At 37.4% G+C, this 18694-nt stretch overlaps 1 protein-coding gene across 7 annotated transcripts in view; it reads left to right on the top strand.

Annotated features, from left to right (window-relative positions):
- Positions 1-18694, top strand: part of LOC127657273 (tetratricopeptide repeat protein 7B-like) — a 54483-nt gene that overhangs the window by 24986 nt on the left and 10803 nt on the right. For 3 of the 7 annotated variants that reach the window (XR_007972260.1, XM_052145993.1, XM_052145996.1), the window contains 9 exons: positions 161-244; positions 1058-1162; positions 1311-1428; positions 6254-6311; positions 6582-6654; positions 6921-7081; positions 11363-11479; positions 12923-13020; positions 17902-17952. Coding sequence is in view for 5 of the 7 variants with exons in the window: in XM_052145993.1 (XP_052001953.1) it covers positions 161-244; positions 1058-1162; positions 1311-1428; positions 6254-6311; positions 6582-6654; positions 6921-7081; positions 11363-11479; positions 12923-13020; positions 17902-17952 (865 nt within the window). In the remaining 2 variants the exon portion in view is untranslated. Of the gene's footprint in view, positions 1-160; positions 245-1057; positions 1163-1310; positions 1429-6253; positions 6312-6581; positions 6655-6920; positions 7082-11362; positions 11480-12922; positions 13031-14493; positions 14655-17901; positions 17953-18694 lie in introns of all 7 variants that reach the window. The other 4 variants (XM_052145998.1, XM_052145995.1, XR_007972261.1 and 1 more) reach the window with 4 other exon arrangements.

Genomic DNA, 18694 nt, shown 5'->3' with positions numbered 1-18694 from the left:
CTAGTGTGATTAACTGTAATGCCTCAGAGATATGTTGGAAACCCTGTGGCACTATGGGTAATATGCAACTGGAGACAGCCTGGCTCTGCGTTTGACCGTTGTATGTGTGTGTATTACAACTATTGTTTTCAGTATTGTTTTTAATGTCCCCTCTTCTCAGTGTCTCGAAAGAGCCATGAAGTTTGCCTTTGAAGAGTTCCATCTCTGGTTCCAGCTCGCTCTCTCCCTGATGGCTGCTGGGAAGGTCAGTGATCCATGTTCGGCCCCTGTGTATCCACTAGAGATGTGCAAAACTGTATTTTTTAAAATCAACGAATCATTTGTTTGTCTGTAAGACCTGTCAAAAAGTCGGTCTAAAGAAAGACCTGAATTATTAGGATCCACAAACAACTTTCATATCCTAAGTTCACACAATACATTTTCTGGTGTTTCAAAACAGTTGGGCGGAGGTGCGTTTTTAAAAGTTGACCAATTTTTTACTTGACATGCTGTTTTGAAATTGCAACACTCATTGTGCAAGATGCTTAAAAACACAGCAAGTTGTATCACAACGACCAAAGACATCCGTCTGCATGTGTACACAGACCAAAATTTTTTAAAAGTAGCACAGACAAAATCCAGGAATCCAAGCCATTCAAGGGAAAACTGACTCAATAGCTATGACCTTTACTACAAAAAGTCATAGTTTCAATAACTTAGCCATTTTTATTATTTAGAATAGTGGGGATATTGCTCACAAGTCAGACCGTAGTTGCCTTGTAATTCTGCTTAAATTCTGTTAAATCCAGTTTAAAGCATCTTTGCTAAAATAAATTCAAGCAAACAAAATAAAATAATTGAGCTAATCTAGGAATCAGCTAGTTGGTTGTTGGACAACTAGTCAACTAATTGACCATCCTGCCCATCACTAGTATTCACAATCTCATTCAGTGACCTAGGTAGACAAACCAAACTATTCAAGTCTTAAACATCACAAAAGAAACATCGTACTATATGTATACACATACTATATGTACGTGTTTTTCCTGTACATTTTCATCTGTGTGTGTTTGTGTAGTCGGCTCGAGCAGTGAAGGTGCTGAAGGAGTGTATAAGATTGAAGCCGGATGATCCCACTATTCCACTGCTGGCTGTCAAGCTGTGTATTGGAAACCTGCATTGGGTAATGAAACCGGAATCATGGGAAATATGTGCAAGCTTAACCAGAGAATTGACTCTGACCTGTTTACAACTCTATAAATCCACTACTGTAAGACCTTACATGATCAGTGAGGTGGTGATGACATGGAATTTGTATTTGTGCATTTCAGCTGGAAGAGGGTGAGTGCTTTGCTAAAATAGTGATTGATATGGGTGAGAAGGCAGCTGAATTCAGGTCAAAAGGGTATCTTGCTATTGGTCTGGTCTACAGTCTGAAAGCCACAGACGGTAAGTATATCTGAAGCAGGACACACTGCATATAAACATATAAAACTCTATATCCTTTCTGTATCCTCTATAATACATTCGATACCCTCTCTATAATCTCTTTATAATGCTCTATACCCTTTCTCTACCCTCTATAACATACTCTATAATATTTCTTTACCCCTCTATAAAACACTCAATATCCTTTTTTTACGCTCTATAACATACTCTAAAACCTTTCTTTATCTTCTAAAAAACAGTCTCTCTCTTTCTCCCTCTCCCTCTCTCTCTCTCTCTCGCTCTCTCTCTATCTATCTATCTATCTATCTATCTATCTATCTGCCCTCTATAACACACTCTATACCCTTTCTATAATCGCTTTAATTTGGGGTGCATCGATCGATCGGCCACCAATCAAAATCGGCCAATATTCGTCTTTAATCCTCGATTGGCCAATCGTGCCTTGAATCAAGGCCAATGGCTTTTTTTGAAGCACGCAGGGAATCACACATACGCTGCTACTCTAATGAATGAGCGCTTGCTCTGCACTTGATGCATGACAGAGTGGCCTTTTGGAGGGTGATTTGTTTGGCAATTCTAAGCATTCACAATTTTAAACTTTCAGACAGGCTGTTATTCAGATGAAAATGCCATTATTTTATTTTTTAAATATGTAAGAATTACATGTGTATGAATATTAAGCCCATTTTCTAGAGTCATTAATGTAGTTATTCTGACTCACTGCACAGTGAGCAGGAAGAGGATAAACAGGCTGCTAACGGGTATAAAAACTAATTAAACAACATGTAAAACATGCAAATACAAATCTGAGTGCACGTGATGTAACGGGAGTCGTAACAATCAGACGTTGTGTTGAGCGATAGAGACTGATTGAGCGATCATGAGCGCTTTTATCTTTACTCTCTTTAACATGAGCGCTCTCCGTGTCAGTCAAACATGCGGCTGTCCATGTGCTCTCAGTAACTCATTAGAGGATCCCAATTTAAATCAGATTAATGTTGGTTACAATACCGCTAATATCAGATTTAACTGTTTAACCTTCAATAATGTCACCGCATCTTCATCTGCATTTGCTTAATAATGAGTGATTTGTTGTTGCAACAAGATGCCAAAGACAGTAAATAAATCATAGATATTCATTATTTCTCACTGGAGCGGTTTTAGAGCTTGTATTGGATATATTTTCTTATTTTTTTAAGTATCTCTGCTGTGTGTGATGGTCTCATGGTTTTTACTGCTTACCAGTTTGTCACAATGACCTTTTGATATTGGCAACAGAAGTATTAATAACTGTTTTCATTACAAATAAATGTTAGCAATTCACTATTAATGTCATTTTTATGTAATTTTGGTAACACTAAATAAAAAAGTTTAATTTTAATTTAATCATGAACAAACAATGAACAATATATTTTTATAGCATTTATAATCTACATTAGTTCAATGGATCATTGTTAGTTCATGTTAGTTCATAGTGCATTAATGTGCATTAACTAATACAACTTTTGATTTTAAAAATGTAAATGGTATATGTTGTAACTAACATTAAGATCATTAGTTCATGTTAACTACAGTAATGTTGTTAAATAATGTTAATAAATGGATCCTTTTTTGTAAAGTGCTACTGTGTGGGCCATAAACATATAACTGCAGCATATAACTTAGCAAAAGTGTGGCAACGGTTCACTTTAAGAAATTTCCTGATCGGTGCACCACTAGCTTTAATCCCTTTACTAATACCCTATTCCCTTTCTCCTTAAGGTTTTATGGAAGCCGCAATGTGCCGATTAAATAAGAATGAAGAAATAAATGATCAATCTATTCATTTGAAAATAAAAATGTGAATAAATGAAACAACTTATAAATGGATATAAAATAGACACATTGAAATGTGTTTATTTAATTCACGTTTAAAATTGTAATTATATTTAACAATAGAATTGTGCATCAATAAATCATGTATTTAAATCATGTTTAAAATGCAATTAAATGTAACTATAAAATAGCACATTAATTAGTCATTTTAAATGCACCGTTTAGAATTGCGTTTTAAAAAAGCATTTGGCAATTGCTTTTCTTCATTCATTTTCCAGTTGCTTTACTTTGGTGTTTCTTTTTCATTTTACTTTGGCATTTCTTTATCCATTTGACAATCAAGTTTAAAAATGCCATTGGACAGTTGACCCGTGGGAGCAACCAGTGAACTTTTGACTCTGTATTAAGACACACTCTCTCTCTCACATCCTGCTCGAAGATGATGTATGACGGTCTGTCACTGGATGGCTATTGATAGAGGTTTATATGCACTATGAAGCCTGCGCAAAATAAATGGATGTGAGGCGTACCAGAAGTTAATTGCCACTTGTATGCCGTTATATATGTGCCAAATTTGTGCACGTGCAAAATTGTATTTTGAGCAATGTACCTTCTTGCAAAGATTATATAATTTTTTGTGTGCGCTCAGAAATTTAGGCTGCTCGTTTGCTTTCCAAACCGTATTCTGACACGTCCCACCTCCTATGTCATGATTGGCTATTTGAAGCTGCTTACAAGTGCTCTGTGATTGGACATTTGAGGTAGTTACGGCAACCATGAACATCTCAGTGTAAATGTAGCAGAAGAGCCAACAGGCACAATGCTCCAAGTTCAGTACACACATAATATACTGTATGCAATTATCATTACAAAAGTTATTTCCCCCTGTGGATTATAGACATACCAGGAATACTGTACGTTTTTCAAAATATAGTAGCCTAAACAGCATACTGAACATTTCAAGATAACCCACAACTTTGAAATGCAAACATAAACAGCTTTTCTAATTTATTATCAAGAATAGAATGTTAATTTATGCAATATTTATAATATGCTTAATATTTATAATATACAAGGCTGTTGAAAAAATAGGAGAGGACATACTATAAATAACATAAATAACATGTTTATTAAAGAAAAAATATTTCATATAATAATAGCAAAATGAAGAAGGTTCAGTGGTTGCTGATCCATGGTATATTGTAATCTGGTCACATTTATTCTAATAAACTGCTCTCTCAGAATATCCTGTGGGATAGATAGAAGTCAAATTAAGTTCCCCCAAAACTACACAGACTACACATGGGAGAGATTAAATTAATAAAAACAATTCTGATGAAATTGTTAGCTAACATGCTAGTAGCTACGTAACTGTAACTTGGTAACCTAGATAACCAAATACTAGCCATGAGAACCATACTAAGAGAGCTAGCCAGATTGTTTGCTAGCTAGTAAGCCTATTGGCAGTATACAGACTAAATAATATGTTACATAAATGTTAAATAAAAACAGTTTAGTCAACAAAAGAGCTGCTTTCATGTGGTCATAGTGCGTTACACATTTGCTTTCTTGAAAACAAACTATCCCCTTCTCTTCCTCTTGTTTTTATTAGTAGGATGATCTATGGTCTAGCCAGCCAATCAAAATGTACCACATTATGGCTGATTGGCTGACATTGTGGCACATTATAATGCTGTGACCTTGTTGTGCAAATAAGCAGTCAAAGCTGTGAGCACATGCATAGGGGGTAGGAGAGCAAGTGAGATCTTGACAACACACAAAAATCAGTGGACTTATTTACATTTCAGAATTCTGTGCAAATTCACATTCAAATAAACTGTATTCAAGTGCAAAATTGATTTTTGTTTGCTCAAAGTGAATTGCTTTAAAAAACGCACATACAAAAATACCTTTTTGTGCACGCAAAATATCATCATGCTAGCGCAGAACATTTTTGTGTGCTTAAAATAAAATCTTGCATGATCAAAATATAATTTTGCACACACAGAACATATTGTGCTCTCAAAATATCATATTGTGAGCTGAAAATGTACTTTTTATGCATGCAGAATTGTGGCACACACATAACTCTATTCACACGTTGCTGCTGCAGTTAAATGCTGAGCACGGCCCTCTCTGTATGTGTCCAGGAAGGGTGCCATTAACCGCGACCCTGTAAACAGAACCGATCCGTGCCACTGACAGAAAGCACGCGGCCGCCACGCTTGCGCTCCACTGGGGTAAGGTACCAAGCAGCTGGAGAAAGACGCCGGACATCCAGGCTGCAGCGGCTGTTAGATCTTACCTGAAGCGAATGCTTCTCTGTGCTGCCTGACCTTCCAGTTATTAATCTGTTTTATATGACTACTTTATCCGCAGGTTTCATAGTGCACGTAAACCTCTATCAATTGCTGTCCAATGACAGAACATATTACAGCTCCTTCGAGTGGGACTTGGGAGAGAGTGTGTGTCTTAAAACTGAGTCGAAAGTTCCTTGGTTGCTCCCACGGGTCAACTGTCCAATGGCATTTTTAAACTCGATTGTCAAATGGATAAAGAAAAGCCAAAGTAAAATGAACAAGAAAAGCCATTGGCAAATAGATGAAGAAAAGCAACTGACAAATGAATGATGAAAAGCAATTGCCAAATGCTTTTTTAAAACGCAATTTATAAGATGCGTTTAAAAATTACTAATTAATGTGCTATTTTATTGTTACATTTAATTGCATTTTAAACATGAGTAAAAAAATGATTTATTAATGCACAATCTTGTTAAGTACAATTACAATTTTAAACATGAAATAAACACGTTTCAATGTGTCTATTTATTTACCATTTATAAATTGGTTTATTTATATTTTTTTAAATTAATAGATTGATACTTTATTTCTTCATTCTTTTCTAATCTGCACACTGCGGCTTATAAAAGGTTTAAGGTATCTGAAACTTTACAGGTCTTACTCTCTCTTTTCAATGCCATCATCTCTCTTCTCTGTCTCTATCTGTACAGCGTCTCTTCGAGGAATGCAGGAAGAGTATCAGAAAAAAGCACTGAGTGCTTTTCAGAGGTGAGTTACAGACTCTTTCTAAAGTCTCTCTCTCTTTTTCTATCTAGCATCTATCTTATCTATCTATTCTTGGTACCTGTAAATCATAACTAAAAGAAGGTTGGAGATCCGTTGACCTTCTGAGCATTCTCTCAGGTTTTTTTTATGGTCTGTCAAATGAGAGTCATATTATACGTGGTGACGGGAATGATTGTGCTCTATGTGAGAGAGTTTAGTGTTTAGTGGACTACAGACTAAAAACACTTATGGAACGTACTCTCTGTCTCACAGGGCACAGAGTCTATCTCCCACTGATCATCTGGCTGTTTTCTACCTGGCACTGCAGCTGGCTGTATCTCGACAGGTAGGAGAATCAACATCTATTGTGTTCTTGGTGATACCTTATAGCAGTCAGTGGAAAGATGCTTATGGCAAAATACATTTTATTCAGGCCACATATCACTTTTATTTGTAGACAAAGTTTGCTTTGTCTTTAGCATTTAACTGTGCCAAATACTTTACCAGACTTTTCTTGTTGGTTTGTCCCTCTCTGTCTCTGTTCCCAAATGTCGATCTCTCTCTCTCTCTCTCTCTCTCTCTGTCTCTCTGTCTGTCTGTCTGACTGTGTAGATTCCAGAGGCTCTGGGTTATGTACGTCAGGCATTACAACTGCAGGGGGATGATGTTCATTCTCTGCACTTGCTGGCCTTGCTGCTGTCTGCTCAGAAACACTACCATGATGCTCTCAACATCATTGAGATGGCCCTCAGTGAATACCCAGAGAACTTCATGTGAGTCCAGCACACACACTCACTGTCACAAATGCTATCTAACCTCTTGAGCTTTCATTTGGTTGTTGTTTTGTTATGCACCTGGACTAAGTTATTACATGTGTACAAATATGGTCAGAGTCAAGAGGGTTGTCAGCAGCCAATCAGATAATGCGAGGAGACTATACAAGAATCAGAGAACCAATCAGAATTGGTCGACTTAACACACACATAGAAGGTGTGATAAAGTGTTCTTATAAACAGCATTTTTAAAGACACTCTCTCACAGACACACAAAGGCAGGCAGTGTTTAGACATTTAGAGGTGTGCCACAGTGCCCACTCTAATGAGAATGTTTGTGTTTGCTGTAGCAGCTGGCATAGATGGGTAGATATCTGCTGCTGGCATCTTCAATTAGAGCAGTGAGAAGAAGTGTGTGTGTTGGATGTTTCAAGCACTCCCCACGCAAATTCTCTTCTCATTTGATTTTAGTCCCCTCCATCTCTGTGTTTGTGTGCGCGTTTTCTGTTTTGTCACTCCTCAGGCTATGTGCTTTAGCCACTTACATAATAGAAAAACGAAAACAGCTTTTCTTTCTTCCCCCTTATCCTATGCCCCTCTTTTTTCACCCTGCTTTGTCCTGGGGGATTTTGGTTTGTCCAGTTCTGTGAATTCCAGCATGCGTGTGCACATATACTGTATATGTGTGTGTATGTGTCTGTCTTCATGCATTTTGCTTCATTGCCTTGAAAGGAAATGCAACAGAACATCCAGCCCTCCCTATTCAACACACACAGTACTGGATTAATTCAGTGGTTGTGTGGGCGTCCTAGTGGTGTAGTGTGCAGCTGAGATGAAAGCATGGATGATGATAATGTTGCTGTCAGCATTCTGAATAAGCTGAACTTAGATCAGTATGGCCTTCAGATCCTGCAGTGTGTGTTAAAAGCTTAGACTGATCTCAGTTCAGTTCGGAGTGTAAGCAGCTGCAGTAGTGAGCTGTGGAAGAGCAACCTCTATATATGATGTCTGCTTTACACACACACACACACACACACACACACACACACCCAGCTGGATCTTTGCACTCACTGCCATATCTGATGATAGAAATGCCCATCTGTACTCTCGACAGTGACGCACTGATGGTGGGACGTTCACTCAGCACACACTCAAGCCTCTATATGCCTGTGAGCAGATCGGCTGCCTGCCATAATTAGTGTGTGAAATACAGCTTTTTCTTTTTTTTTTAAACTCCACACAAGAATACAGAACATGCACCACAATTCACAAAACACAAATACAATATACAACACAACACACAATATAGTACAAATATGCACACATAAACATAATAATGCACAAATATAAAACACATATGCATAATATAGCTAGGACTGTCAAATTATTAAAATATTTAATCACGATTAATTTCATAATTTTTTGTAGTTCAGTCAATCAATCGATGTTTATTTATAAAGCACATTTAAAAACATCCGAGGTTGACCAAAGTCCTGTTCAGTGATTAAAAGGTATAAATTAAGACAAAAAATTTAAATGAAATAAATAAACAATCATGAATATAAAGACCCCAAAATAACATAGTTAGGGAATGTTAATAAATCTTAAAAGAAGATTTTAATGCAGAGATGGATGGAGCATATCTGATATAAAGAGGAAGGCTATTCCAAAGTTTCGGACCAGCGATAGCGAAGGCGCGATCACCTCGATTTTTAAGTTTGGCACTAGGGACAGTGAGTAGGCCATGGTCACACGAACTTAGGGTTCGAAAAGGAGTGTACTGGAGCAATTAATCAGTGAAGTATTGATGAGACAGATTATTGAGGGCTTTGTAGACAAATAATACGAAAACAGCTTTTCTTTCTTCCCCCTTATCCTATGCCCCTCTTTTTTCACCCTGCTTTGTCCTGGGGGATTTTGGTTTGTCCAGTTCTGTGAATTCCAGAATGCGTGTGCACATATACTGTATATGTGTGTGTATGTGACTGTCTTCATGCATTTTGCTTCATTGCCTTGAAAGGAAATGCAACAGAACATCCAGCCCTCCCTATTCAACACAAACAGTACTGGATTAATTCAGTGGTTGTGTGGGCGTCCTAGTGGTGTAGTGTGCAGCTGAGATGAAAGCATGGGTGATGATAATGTTGCTGTCAGCATTCTGAATAAGCTGAACTTAGATCAGTATGGCCTTCAGAGCCTGCAGTGTGTGTTAAAGGCTTAGACTGATCTCAGTTCAGTTCGGAGTGTAAGCAGCTGCAGTAGGGCCAAACAAAATTATTTCAGACTTCTTTTTGTTAAGGTTTAAAAAATTACTTGAAACATAGTTAAATTCAATTAGGCAATCTAACAGTGGCTGAAGTGAGTTTTTATTGTTACAGTGTAAGGGAAGATAGATTTGGGTGTCGTCAACATATAAATGAAAAGACACTCCACATTTTTCAAAAATAGAGGTCAAAGCGAGAAAATACAGGGAAAACAACACCGGTCCAAGAATTGGTCCATGCGGAACACCACAACCAATAGGTATGTTAGAAGAAATATGATGCCCCAAACGGACAGTAAACCACCTATTTGACAAATAAGAGTGAAACCATTTTAATACAGTACCACGAAGACCCACACATGTCTCCAGGCAAGATAGGAGTATGTCCTAGTCAACCAAATCCAATGCTGTGCTTGGATCTAATAGGACTAGAGCTTGGATTTCCCTGTATCAGTCGTGAGAAGGATGTCATTTGAGACTCTTAAAAGAGAGCAGATTCAGTGCTATGTAACGCATAAGAACCTGATTGGAAAACTTCATGGATAGAATATTTGGACAAGAAAGATTGTAATTGAAACAATACAACTTTCTCCATGATTTTTTAAATGAAAGGCAGGAGATAGGCTGAAAATTAGAAAGGGATGTAGGATCAAGATTAGTTTTTTTAAGATACAGTGACAACACAGCAAGTTTAAGACCGGCAGGAATGGTACCAGTATATAAACACTTATTGATTACTGAGAACAGACCCGGGCCAACCCCATCTCAAACACAGACCATGTAGAAGAGTATAAAGGAACATCAGGCAAAGTATACCCAGTATGAGACAACTGAGATCTTATAGCCGTGATCTTATTTGTGAAAAACGTCCCAAAACTTTCTCAAAGAGATTTAGAAGGCTCAGGAAAGAGTTTTAAAAGGGCATTAAACACAGAGTCAATGAGGAGAAAAGAACTTGGGGTTTATGACAGTATTTTGTAATCAGATCAGAGAGGTATTTGCACTTTGCAGACTTAGCTGCCCTCTGGAATATAGTGAGAGAATTTCTCATGATTTCATGTGAAACCTTTTTTATTTAACCTTTATTTATCCAGGTAAACTGTTTGAGAACCACTTCTCATTTACAAACATTACCTGAAGTTTATCTTTTCCATTTGTGCTCAGCTTGTCTGCAAACCTGTCTGAGAGAACGTGTCATGTAATAATGCCAGGGAACAGGCCCCAGATTATGATTATGATGCAACTTTTGCCTTGAACTCGCACCATTCCTCACAGTTCAATGCTGGTGTCCAAATGGCAGCGGTTTTGACGTATGTGCAAATTAACTTTCTTCATATGAACTACGGTTTATTCAAAGGGTCATATTATGATTTAACGGTGTTAAAAAAATTAGTGGTGTTAAATGAATTTTGTGTTACCTTCGACTGCACTAAATATAACACATATACAACACAACACATACACACCATTAAACCAAATACACAAACAAAATATACAACACACAGTATGCTACAAATATGCAACACAACAAACAATATAACACAATAACAAAGTATACACAATATAAAACACAATGCACCACAAATACACAGTACATAAACTCAATACACAGTTCAGCACACGATATACTACAAATATGCAATACATACTCTGTACATATCTGAACTTGGTGTTCATATTCTCATTTTTTATCTCTCGTTTCTCATTTCTTTATATCATATATTAAGAGGTAAATTTAGTGATGAGCACTGTCGATGTTTATTTGAAACTATTCATTCTATTTATTTGCAGAAAACGCAGAATCTTCTCAACACAGGTTACAGTTTTCCATAAAAAGCCCAGAGACTGATTCACCTTAATCTGTGTTCAATAAACTCAACTCTTCTCTCTTCACTTCACTCTGTTTCTTAAAACACTTTATTAGATATTCAGGAAGAAAGGAGAGATGATTGGATGAATAACAATAATGTGAGAAGATGAGATAGAAGTTTGAGTTTAACCTTTCTTTGTCTCTGCAGTCTTTTATTCACAAAGGTAAAGTTGGAGACATTGTGTCGAGGCCCCGAAGAGGCATTACTCACCTGCAAACGCATGCTGCAGATCTGGAAGTCCTGTTACAACCTCACCAACCCCAGGTACACACACACACACTGCAGCTGTTGACACATTAATGCTAGAAGCTCAAGTGTCCGCACGCACCTTCACACATAAGACGGCACAGCACGTCTCTCTGACTGTGAAGATCTCACCACACATTCATTAAAAATAAATAAAAGCACAGCTCATACCAGTGCAGCATACCAGGATTCAGTCCTACTTTCTCTCTTTCTCTCTTGTGCTAATGGCTTGAATAGCAGCCCCCTCCTGTCAAAACACTCCAGCTTTTCCTGTCAAACTGTCCTGAACTCAGAACCCAGTGACAGCCCACTAGAGACCAATTAGCATCTGGACATGGTTACCAAACCTCACCACTGCCTCATATTCAGAGTCCCCCTCCATACACTGGGTAGTGCCAATATGCCATGACCCTTCGGGTCTTCCCTAAACCCGTCCGAGGTTGCCGAGGCCCCTCCTACATCTACATTTCAGTCACCATGGAAGTACAGTTCTCAGCAGACTGCTTGGTAGCTGGTGTGTTGTTGCTGGGAAGTGGATGACAAGTGTGCTTTTAAGAGACTGTGCCAGGTTTAGTTAGCATTTATGTGATTAGGGGTTTTCTTGAAATGCAAGTGGCAGAGAAATTAGTCATGTGTAACAAATGAAATAGTAATCAAATCATTAATTTTTTAAAATCTGTGTCTGTATTTCTACCAATCTATTTGTTTTCTTGGATTTCTTTGTATTTTATTAAAGGGATAGTTCATCCAAAAATCGCCCACATGTTGTTCCAAACCTGTATGACTTTCTTCCAAAAGTATATGCAAGACAGAATTTTAGACTCGGTCACCATTTACTTTTATTGCATCTTTTTTCCATACAATGAAAGTGAATGATGCTTGAGGTTGTCATTCTGCCTAAAATTACAATGGCATTTAGCAACATGCTAAAGAAACACTAACAACACAACTGCATAGCTACACTCCAACATATCACCCACATCACCCTTGCATTTTGGCATTATTTTTATTTTTAGAATAATGTCAGTTACAGAAGCATTGTCATTGAATGTGTGTGCTGCGGTAGTGTGTCATGAGATTTTGAGATCTGTCTAAATGCGTGAGATGTGAAATTTCTGAGGGTTTCATCATTCTGTGCATGTGTGCGCATGTGCGTGTGTGTGGGGGCTGGTTTTGGTGGTTTACGAGGACTTTTTTGGGAGTTTACAAACTGGTAATTACAAGGGTATTATGCTATAAATGTGGTTTATGAGGACATTTCTAGTGTCCCCATAATTCAAATCACTTAAAAAAAACATACTAAACTAGGTTTTTTTTTTTTATGTAAAGATGCAGAAAGGTTTTTGTGAGGGTTAGGTTTATGGGTAGGGTTAGGAGATAGAATCTATAGTTCATACAGTATAAAAATCATTATGTCTATGTAGAGTCCTCATAAGGATGTGTGTGTGTCTGTGTCTGTAGTGATTCTGGTAGGGGGAGCAGTCTGTTAGACAGAGCTATCGCTGACCGTCGCCAGCTGAGCGCCATGACACTACCTGACTTCAGTGATCCAGAAACAGGTGAGCATACATTCATACTACCATCACATTCTCTATATCTCTATATTTATTGTGGAAATGTCTTTTTTGCCTCCCTTTGTATGACATCAGCTTATTGACATTTTATCTGTATTTCCTCCAAATGTCTCTCTTGCTCACTCATTCTCTCTATCTCACACATACACATACTTAAAGGAATATTGTAGGTTCAGCACAAGTTAAGCTCAATCGACAGCATTTGTGGCATAATATTGATTACCACAAAAAGTAATTTTAACTTTCTTTAAAAAATGCAAAAATCTTTGTTTCAGTGAGACACTTACAATGGACGTGAATGGGGGCCAATCCGTAAACATTAAAATACTCACTATTTCAAAACTATAGCCACAAGACATAAAGGATATGCATGTAAAATCACTTACTAACCTTTCTGTGGAAAGTTATAGCCAATTTGACAACTTTATTACCATGATGATGTAATGACAACAAACCCTAAAATGACTGTTAACATTACGATTTAAACAACTTTACAGTATTAACAGAATAATTAATGTAAGTACTTTTATAAAATTATAAGCTTCAAATTTTTGTCTTTAAATCCTCCAAAAATTGGCCCCATTCACTTACATTGTAAGTGCCTCACTTTAACCTTAATTTTTTTATTATGAATGTTTTTTTTTTTTAAGAAAAGGAGGGACAATCAAGCGATTAAAATTATGTTTTGTGGTAATCAACATCATGCCACAAATGCTGCCGATTGAGCTTAACTTGAATTGAACCCAGAATATTTATTTAACTAGAATTACAATGAATGAACTTTATAGTTACTGTACTTTGTCATGCATTCTTTAAAGGGGTCATATCATGGAAAATCTAGTTTTCTTTAATCTCTTGAAATAAAGCAGTTTGATGTACTATGAAAACATACTGTAAATTTCAGAGCTCAAAACCTTCTCCCCAGTTCAAAAAGCCCATCTAAACAAAGCTGCATCTTTCCCACCCAGTGGTGATAATTTAGTTAGGAGGAAATAGAATAAATACTATTATTCCTAAAAATCACCAAATAAAATAAAGTATGAGATCCCTTAAATTCCTAAACAAGCTGTGGGCCTTCATCAAATACTATGTGAAAAACTGCTTTGAATCATTTCTGTTTTTATCTAAATTTACGAGTACATTTTTCCCAGTATCTGGAGCACTGAGTAAGGTAATTAGATAAAGAGGGTCTGAAATGAGACCAGGTGGTGATTTGCTGTGTTTGCACAGCACTGATGGTGGAGGATTTCTGTGCTGTGTATGCAGACAGTAAACACGTCATCCTGCCTAATTCATCAGTCCTCTTTGTAACCTTATCCTGTCCTTTTCCAACAATTCAGTTCTGGTTATTTATTCCTTTTATCATTCCATTATCTTTTTGTGTTCACTGGGCCAGATTATTCTCTGTATTTTGTTTCCCCAAAAGTCACTTTGTTCTCACCATTTTTTCATTTTTAGCTGTCACACCTCTTCCTCCCTTTTGGGGTCAGAACTTGTCTCTCTTCTCTTTCCTCTTCCATCCTACTTTTCTCCATCTCCACCCAAGACTGAATCCACCCAGAGGCGCAGCAGCCATGCTTTCTGTGACCACGCCCCTCACCAGCAATTCTCCTCAGCCAGTAATGCACTATGCACCATGCACCATGAGTTATTTATTTTTTTCGGCCAATAATCTGGCATGACCTTCTGCTCACCAGCCAATCCCCTGCCACTAACCGCACTGCTCTGCCCTAATCCCGTGCCCAGTAGCCCAATTTGTGTGTGATTTTATTGAGTGGGATTTGTGACTTGTTTGCTGCTGTTGACAGTGCATGAGCTTTGCAGGCCTGTTATTGAAGTCTTCAAAGACTCTCAAGCAATGACAGCTCCAACTTTGTAATGTGTAGTGTTGGGTACGTTACTCAAAGAAATTAATCCACTTCAAGTTACTTCAAATTACTTGTTTATTACTTCAGCAAAAAGTAATTACATTGCTAGTTACTTTACTTTTAACTTGCTGTCAAAGACCCTGTTTTCTACAGGTCTAAAGGAGGTCTAATCCACATAATTAATATTTTAAATGTATAACACATAAATAATATTATTTTAGAGATATGTGTAACCCATGTAATGTACTTAAAAGTAACGACCTTAATTGGAAGTCAGTAACTGTAATTTGATTACAAGAATTTAAAATGTAGTGCATTACATCTACATTCAGAGTAAAAAGTTAATTTGATTACTGTAAAAAATTACTTTGTAATCAGATTACACCCAACACTGGTAATGTGTTGATGTTAATTAGCCCTATAACACATTTTTACACAATTTTTCCGATGTTTTCATGTCACATTTACATAAGCCTTTGAAAAATCAAGGGAGATTATGCATGCGTCTGTGTCTTTAAGTGGGTGAACATTAAAGCATAATTTATACAGTGGAAAAAGCTGAACTTTTTTCTCCTGAACAAAATTAGTTTGATGAGAAAAATAAATAAATATAGAATTGCACGTTCAAGCGAACAATCATCTATGCTCTTTGACTATCCAAGTTCTCCTAGGTCAAGTATTTCAGGGATGTGCCCAAACAAAAGAAATATCACCAAACACCTCAGCAGAACAAAAACGTAATTTAGTGATAATTTTTGCCAAAATAAAGGAAGCCTGTTAGCCTGTAAGTATACATTTGCCCAAACAGCTCCACTAACTGTTAATAACTGTTAATAGTTAAAAGTGTCCTGAAAATAGTACTCCGAGAAGGTTGTCCAGAAGTTCTAGAAGAAGAAATATTTGATTAAGTGAATTACGTGACGCTTCATTTTAATTGGATGCTAAAATTGGCCAATGCAATATGTGGCAAGGAGTCATTGAGAAATATTAGAACACTAGTTTAATTGATCACACCTCTTTTATTTCAAAGAGAAGTGGTGAGTTTTTACTGACAACAATCGATAGTTGTGACATCCCCTAACATGATGAGGGCAAAGTGAGCAGTGTTCAAAAATAGCCTACTTTCAAAATTGTGTCCAGGTATCAAGATCTCTGGAGGGTGTAAATGTAGCCTTCAGTGATTTGTCCAGTTATGGTTAAGATCAGCTGCAAGAGGCATTCAGTGAGTACAGGGCTGTTATAAGACTCTAAATGCCTCTGTCTGGATAATGTGATGTTGTTGTGATAGTGTGGGTTCAGGGATCCAGTGGCCTATGAGAGTGACACTAAGCTCTTAATCTCCACTGAGAGGCTCCTGAGGAAATGAAAGACAGAGGAGTGACACTTGTTATCAGCTAGCCGTTTAAGACACCGGATCATATCCAGCACTGAGCCACCACAATGTTATCATTAGAGAGAGAGAGAGAAGAGTTTACGTCAAGAGATTTCATGTGTTCTTCTAAAACTCACTCATACTGCAATTTTGCCATCTTTCTCCCCATCTAAGGCTTTTTCTCTCTTTTTACATTTTATGCGTAGTCACTTGTGTCTCAATCGACCATATTGCTATAAATTTGGGTATACACATTCCATTTACACTTGGCCACATAATGTGATCTATTTTTCCAGTGTTATGTGCAAATATTTAATGAAGTTCACTTCTATGAAGATCCAAATCCGAGCAACACGTTTTTTTCTGGGCGTGATGTGGCACATAAAAATTAAGAACAGTAGGAGGCTAAAATAGTAAAAATAGATTAACTGATTATGGTACAAAAGGCAAAAGCTGTTATGTGCCACTTTTTCTTTGTTATCTTTGGGCTTCCAGAGGTAATTTAAGTACACATGGTCTATTCATGTTCAAATAGCTGTCCAAACAGTAAAACACATGAATTGACCAAGTGTAAATACTCGCTATCTCTGTCTTCCTGAATGTTCTGCATCTGATTCACTGTTCTCTACTACTGTAATACTACTCACCATGCTGTGTGTAGATTCAAAGCATATTATTTGCACACATGCACACACACACACACACACACACAATATGTTTCACACCTTGGCACCTGCCAGTCTATATCTGCTGCAGATACTAGGTTTACAAGGCCAATACTCAGGACCAAGTCCTTCAATATCTTTGGTTTGTGGTATAAAGAAAGACAAAAAGCTATTTTCTTTTCACAATGGAAAATACATCTTAAGCTGCTAGCTCTATTTTGCAATATGTTAGCTGTTTTTTAACTTGTCTAAGATGGCCCAAGCTGGTCGTTGGCTGGTTCAAGCTGGTCCAAGCTGATCATTGGCTGCCTTAATTTGGCCATTGGCTGGTTCAAGCTGATCACTTGCTGGTCCAAACTGGTCATTAGCTGGTCCAAACTGGTCACTGGCTGGTTCGAGCTGATCATTGGTTGGTCCGTACTGGTCATTGGCTGGTTCAAGCTGGTTATCAGCTGGTCAAAACTGGGCACTGGTTGGTTCAAACTGGTCTAAAGCTGGTCCAAACTAGTCATTGACTGGTTTGAGCTGATCATTGGCTGGTCCAAACTAGTCATTGACTGGTTTGAACTGATCATTGGCTGGTCCAAACTGGCCACTGGCTGGTCAAACTGGCTCAAAGCTGGTTCAAACTGGTCATTGACTATTCCAAGCTGATTATTTGCTGGTCCAAGCTGGTCCTTGGCTGGTTTAAGCTGGTTGTTGCATGGTCAAGCAGGCATCAAGTTCCAAAACCAGCTTGGAAACCTATTGCCTACCAGTTTGGGCCAGCTACCATTTTCCAAAATGCAGCTATAAACCTAAGCTGGATTTACCATCAGGGTTTGTGTTATATTTCTCTTTTTTTCTTCTTCTTTTTTCTTTTTTTTTTTTTCTTAGTAAAATTTCTGTTGTTATTTTTGTTAAAAATTTTGGTGAGTAATTGCCCCCTTTTTGTGTTTATGTTGTTCTTTTGATTTTCAAGGCAACCTTCCAGATGCTTTCTTTCATGGTTTTGACTCTTTAATTGGGGTTTGTAAGTAGCTCTTGCTGTTATTGCTCTGCATCTATACGCACATACATACACCTGCTTCATTGCCCTGCTGGCCTTCTCCCCTTTGCAGAGTGCACCCCACCACCTGTCTGTTAACACACTCTCACATTGTGTGTTTAGTGGACACATTGCCTCTTACCTTTGTTTGCCCTCTTATTGTGTGTCCTCTCCTGGCATTTTGTGTTTCTAGGCCTCTTTGTGCTGGAAAGAGACATAAATGCACTCGTTTTGCCTCAGTTCTTAATAATTAAAGAGACAGTATTGTTGTTCCAGGCCTTTCAAATGGGGTGTAACACACTCATCTGCACAAAGCTAGACACTTTAATACACAAACAAATGTGTACACAATCCACTTTCAGATCTTTTTGTATTCTGGCTTGTTACTATTAATCATTAGTTGTGCTTGCTAATGCATGCATCACAATTACTATTACTCATAGTTAAGGATAGGGAGATGCTACTAGTCTCTTGTTATCAGCATTCAGTATTTGTTTTAGTTTTTTCTTTGTTTGCATCGTTGCATGGCAAATCACTTTCCTTTTTACTCTGTGGTTAAAAAATTGTAAACTAATCTAAATTGATTTGTTGCCTGAGGAAAGCAGTGACCTTGTCTAAAAAGCACTCTAATTTTTCATCCATTAATCCAAAATTAGACATAAGCCTTTTTAATTCCATCTGACATTCTGCCGTTTAATCCATGTTTGTTTATTTTTTAAATTTTATA

This window comes from Xyrauchen texanus, chromosome 16 (assembly GCF_025860055.1).
Source record: "Xyrauchen texanus isolate HMW12.3.18 chromosome 16, RBS_HiC_50CHRs, whole genome shotgun sequence".
Taxonomy (NCBI): domain Eukaryota; kingdom Metazoa; phylum Chordata; class Actinopteri; order Cypriniformes; family Catostomidae; genus Xyrauchen; species Xyrauchen texanus.
This window is presented reverse-complemented; position numbering and strand designations above follow the sequence as displayed.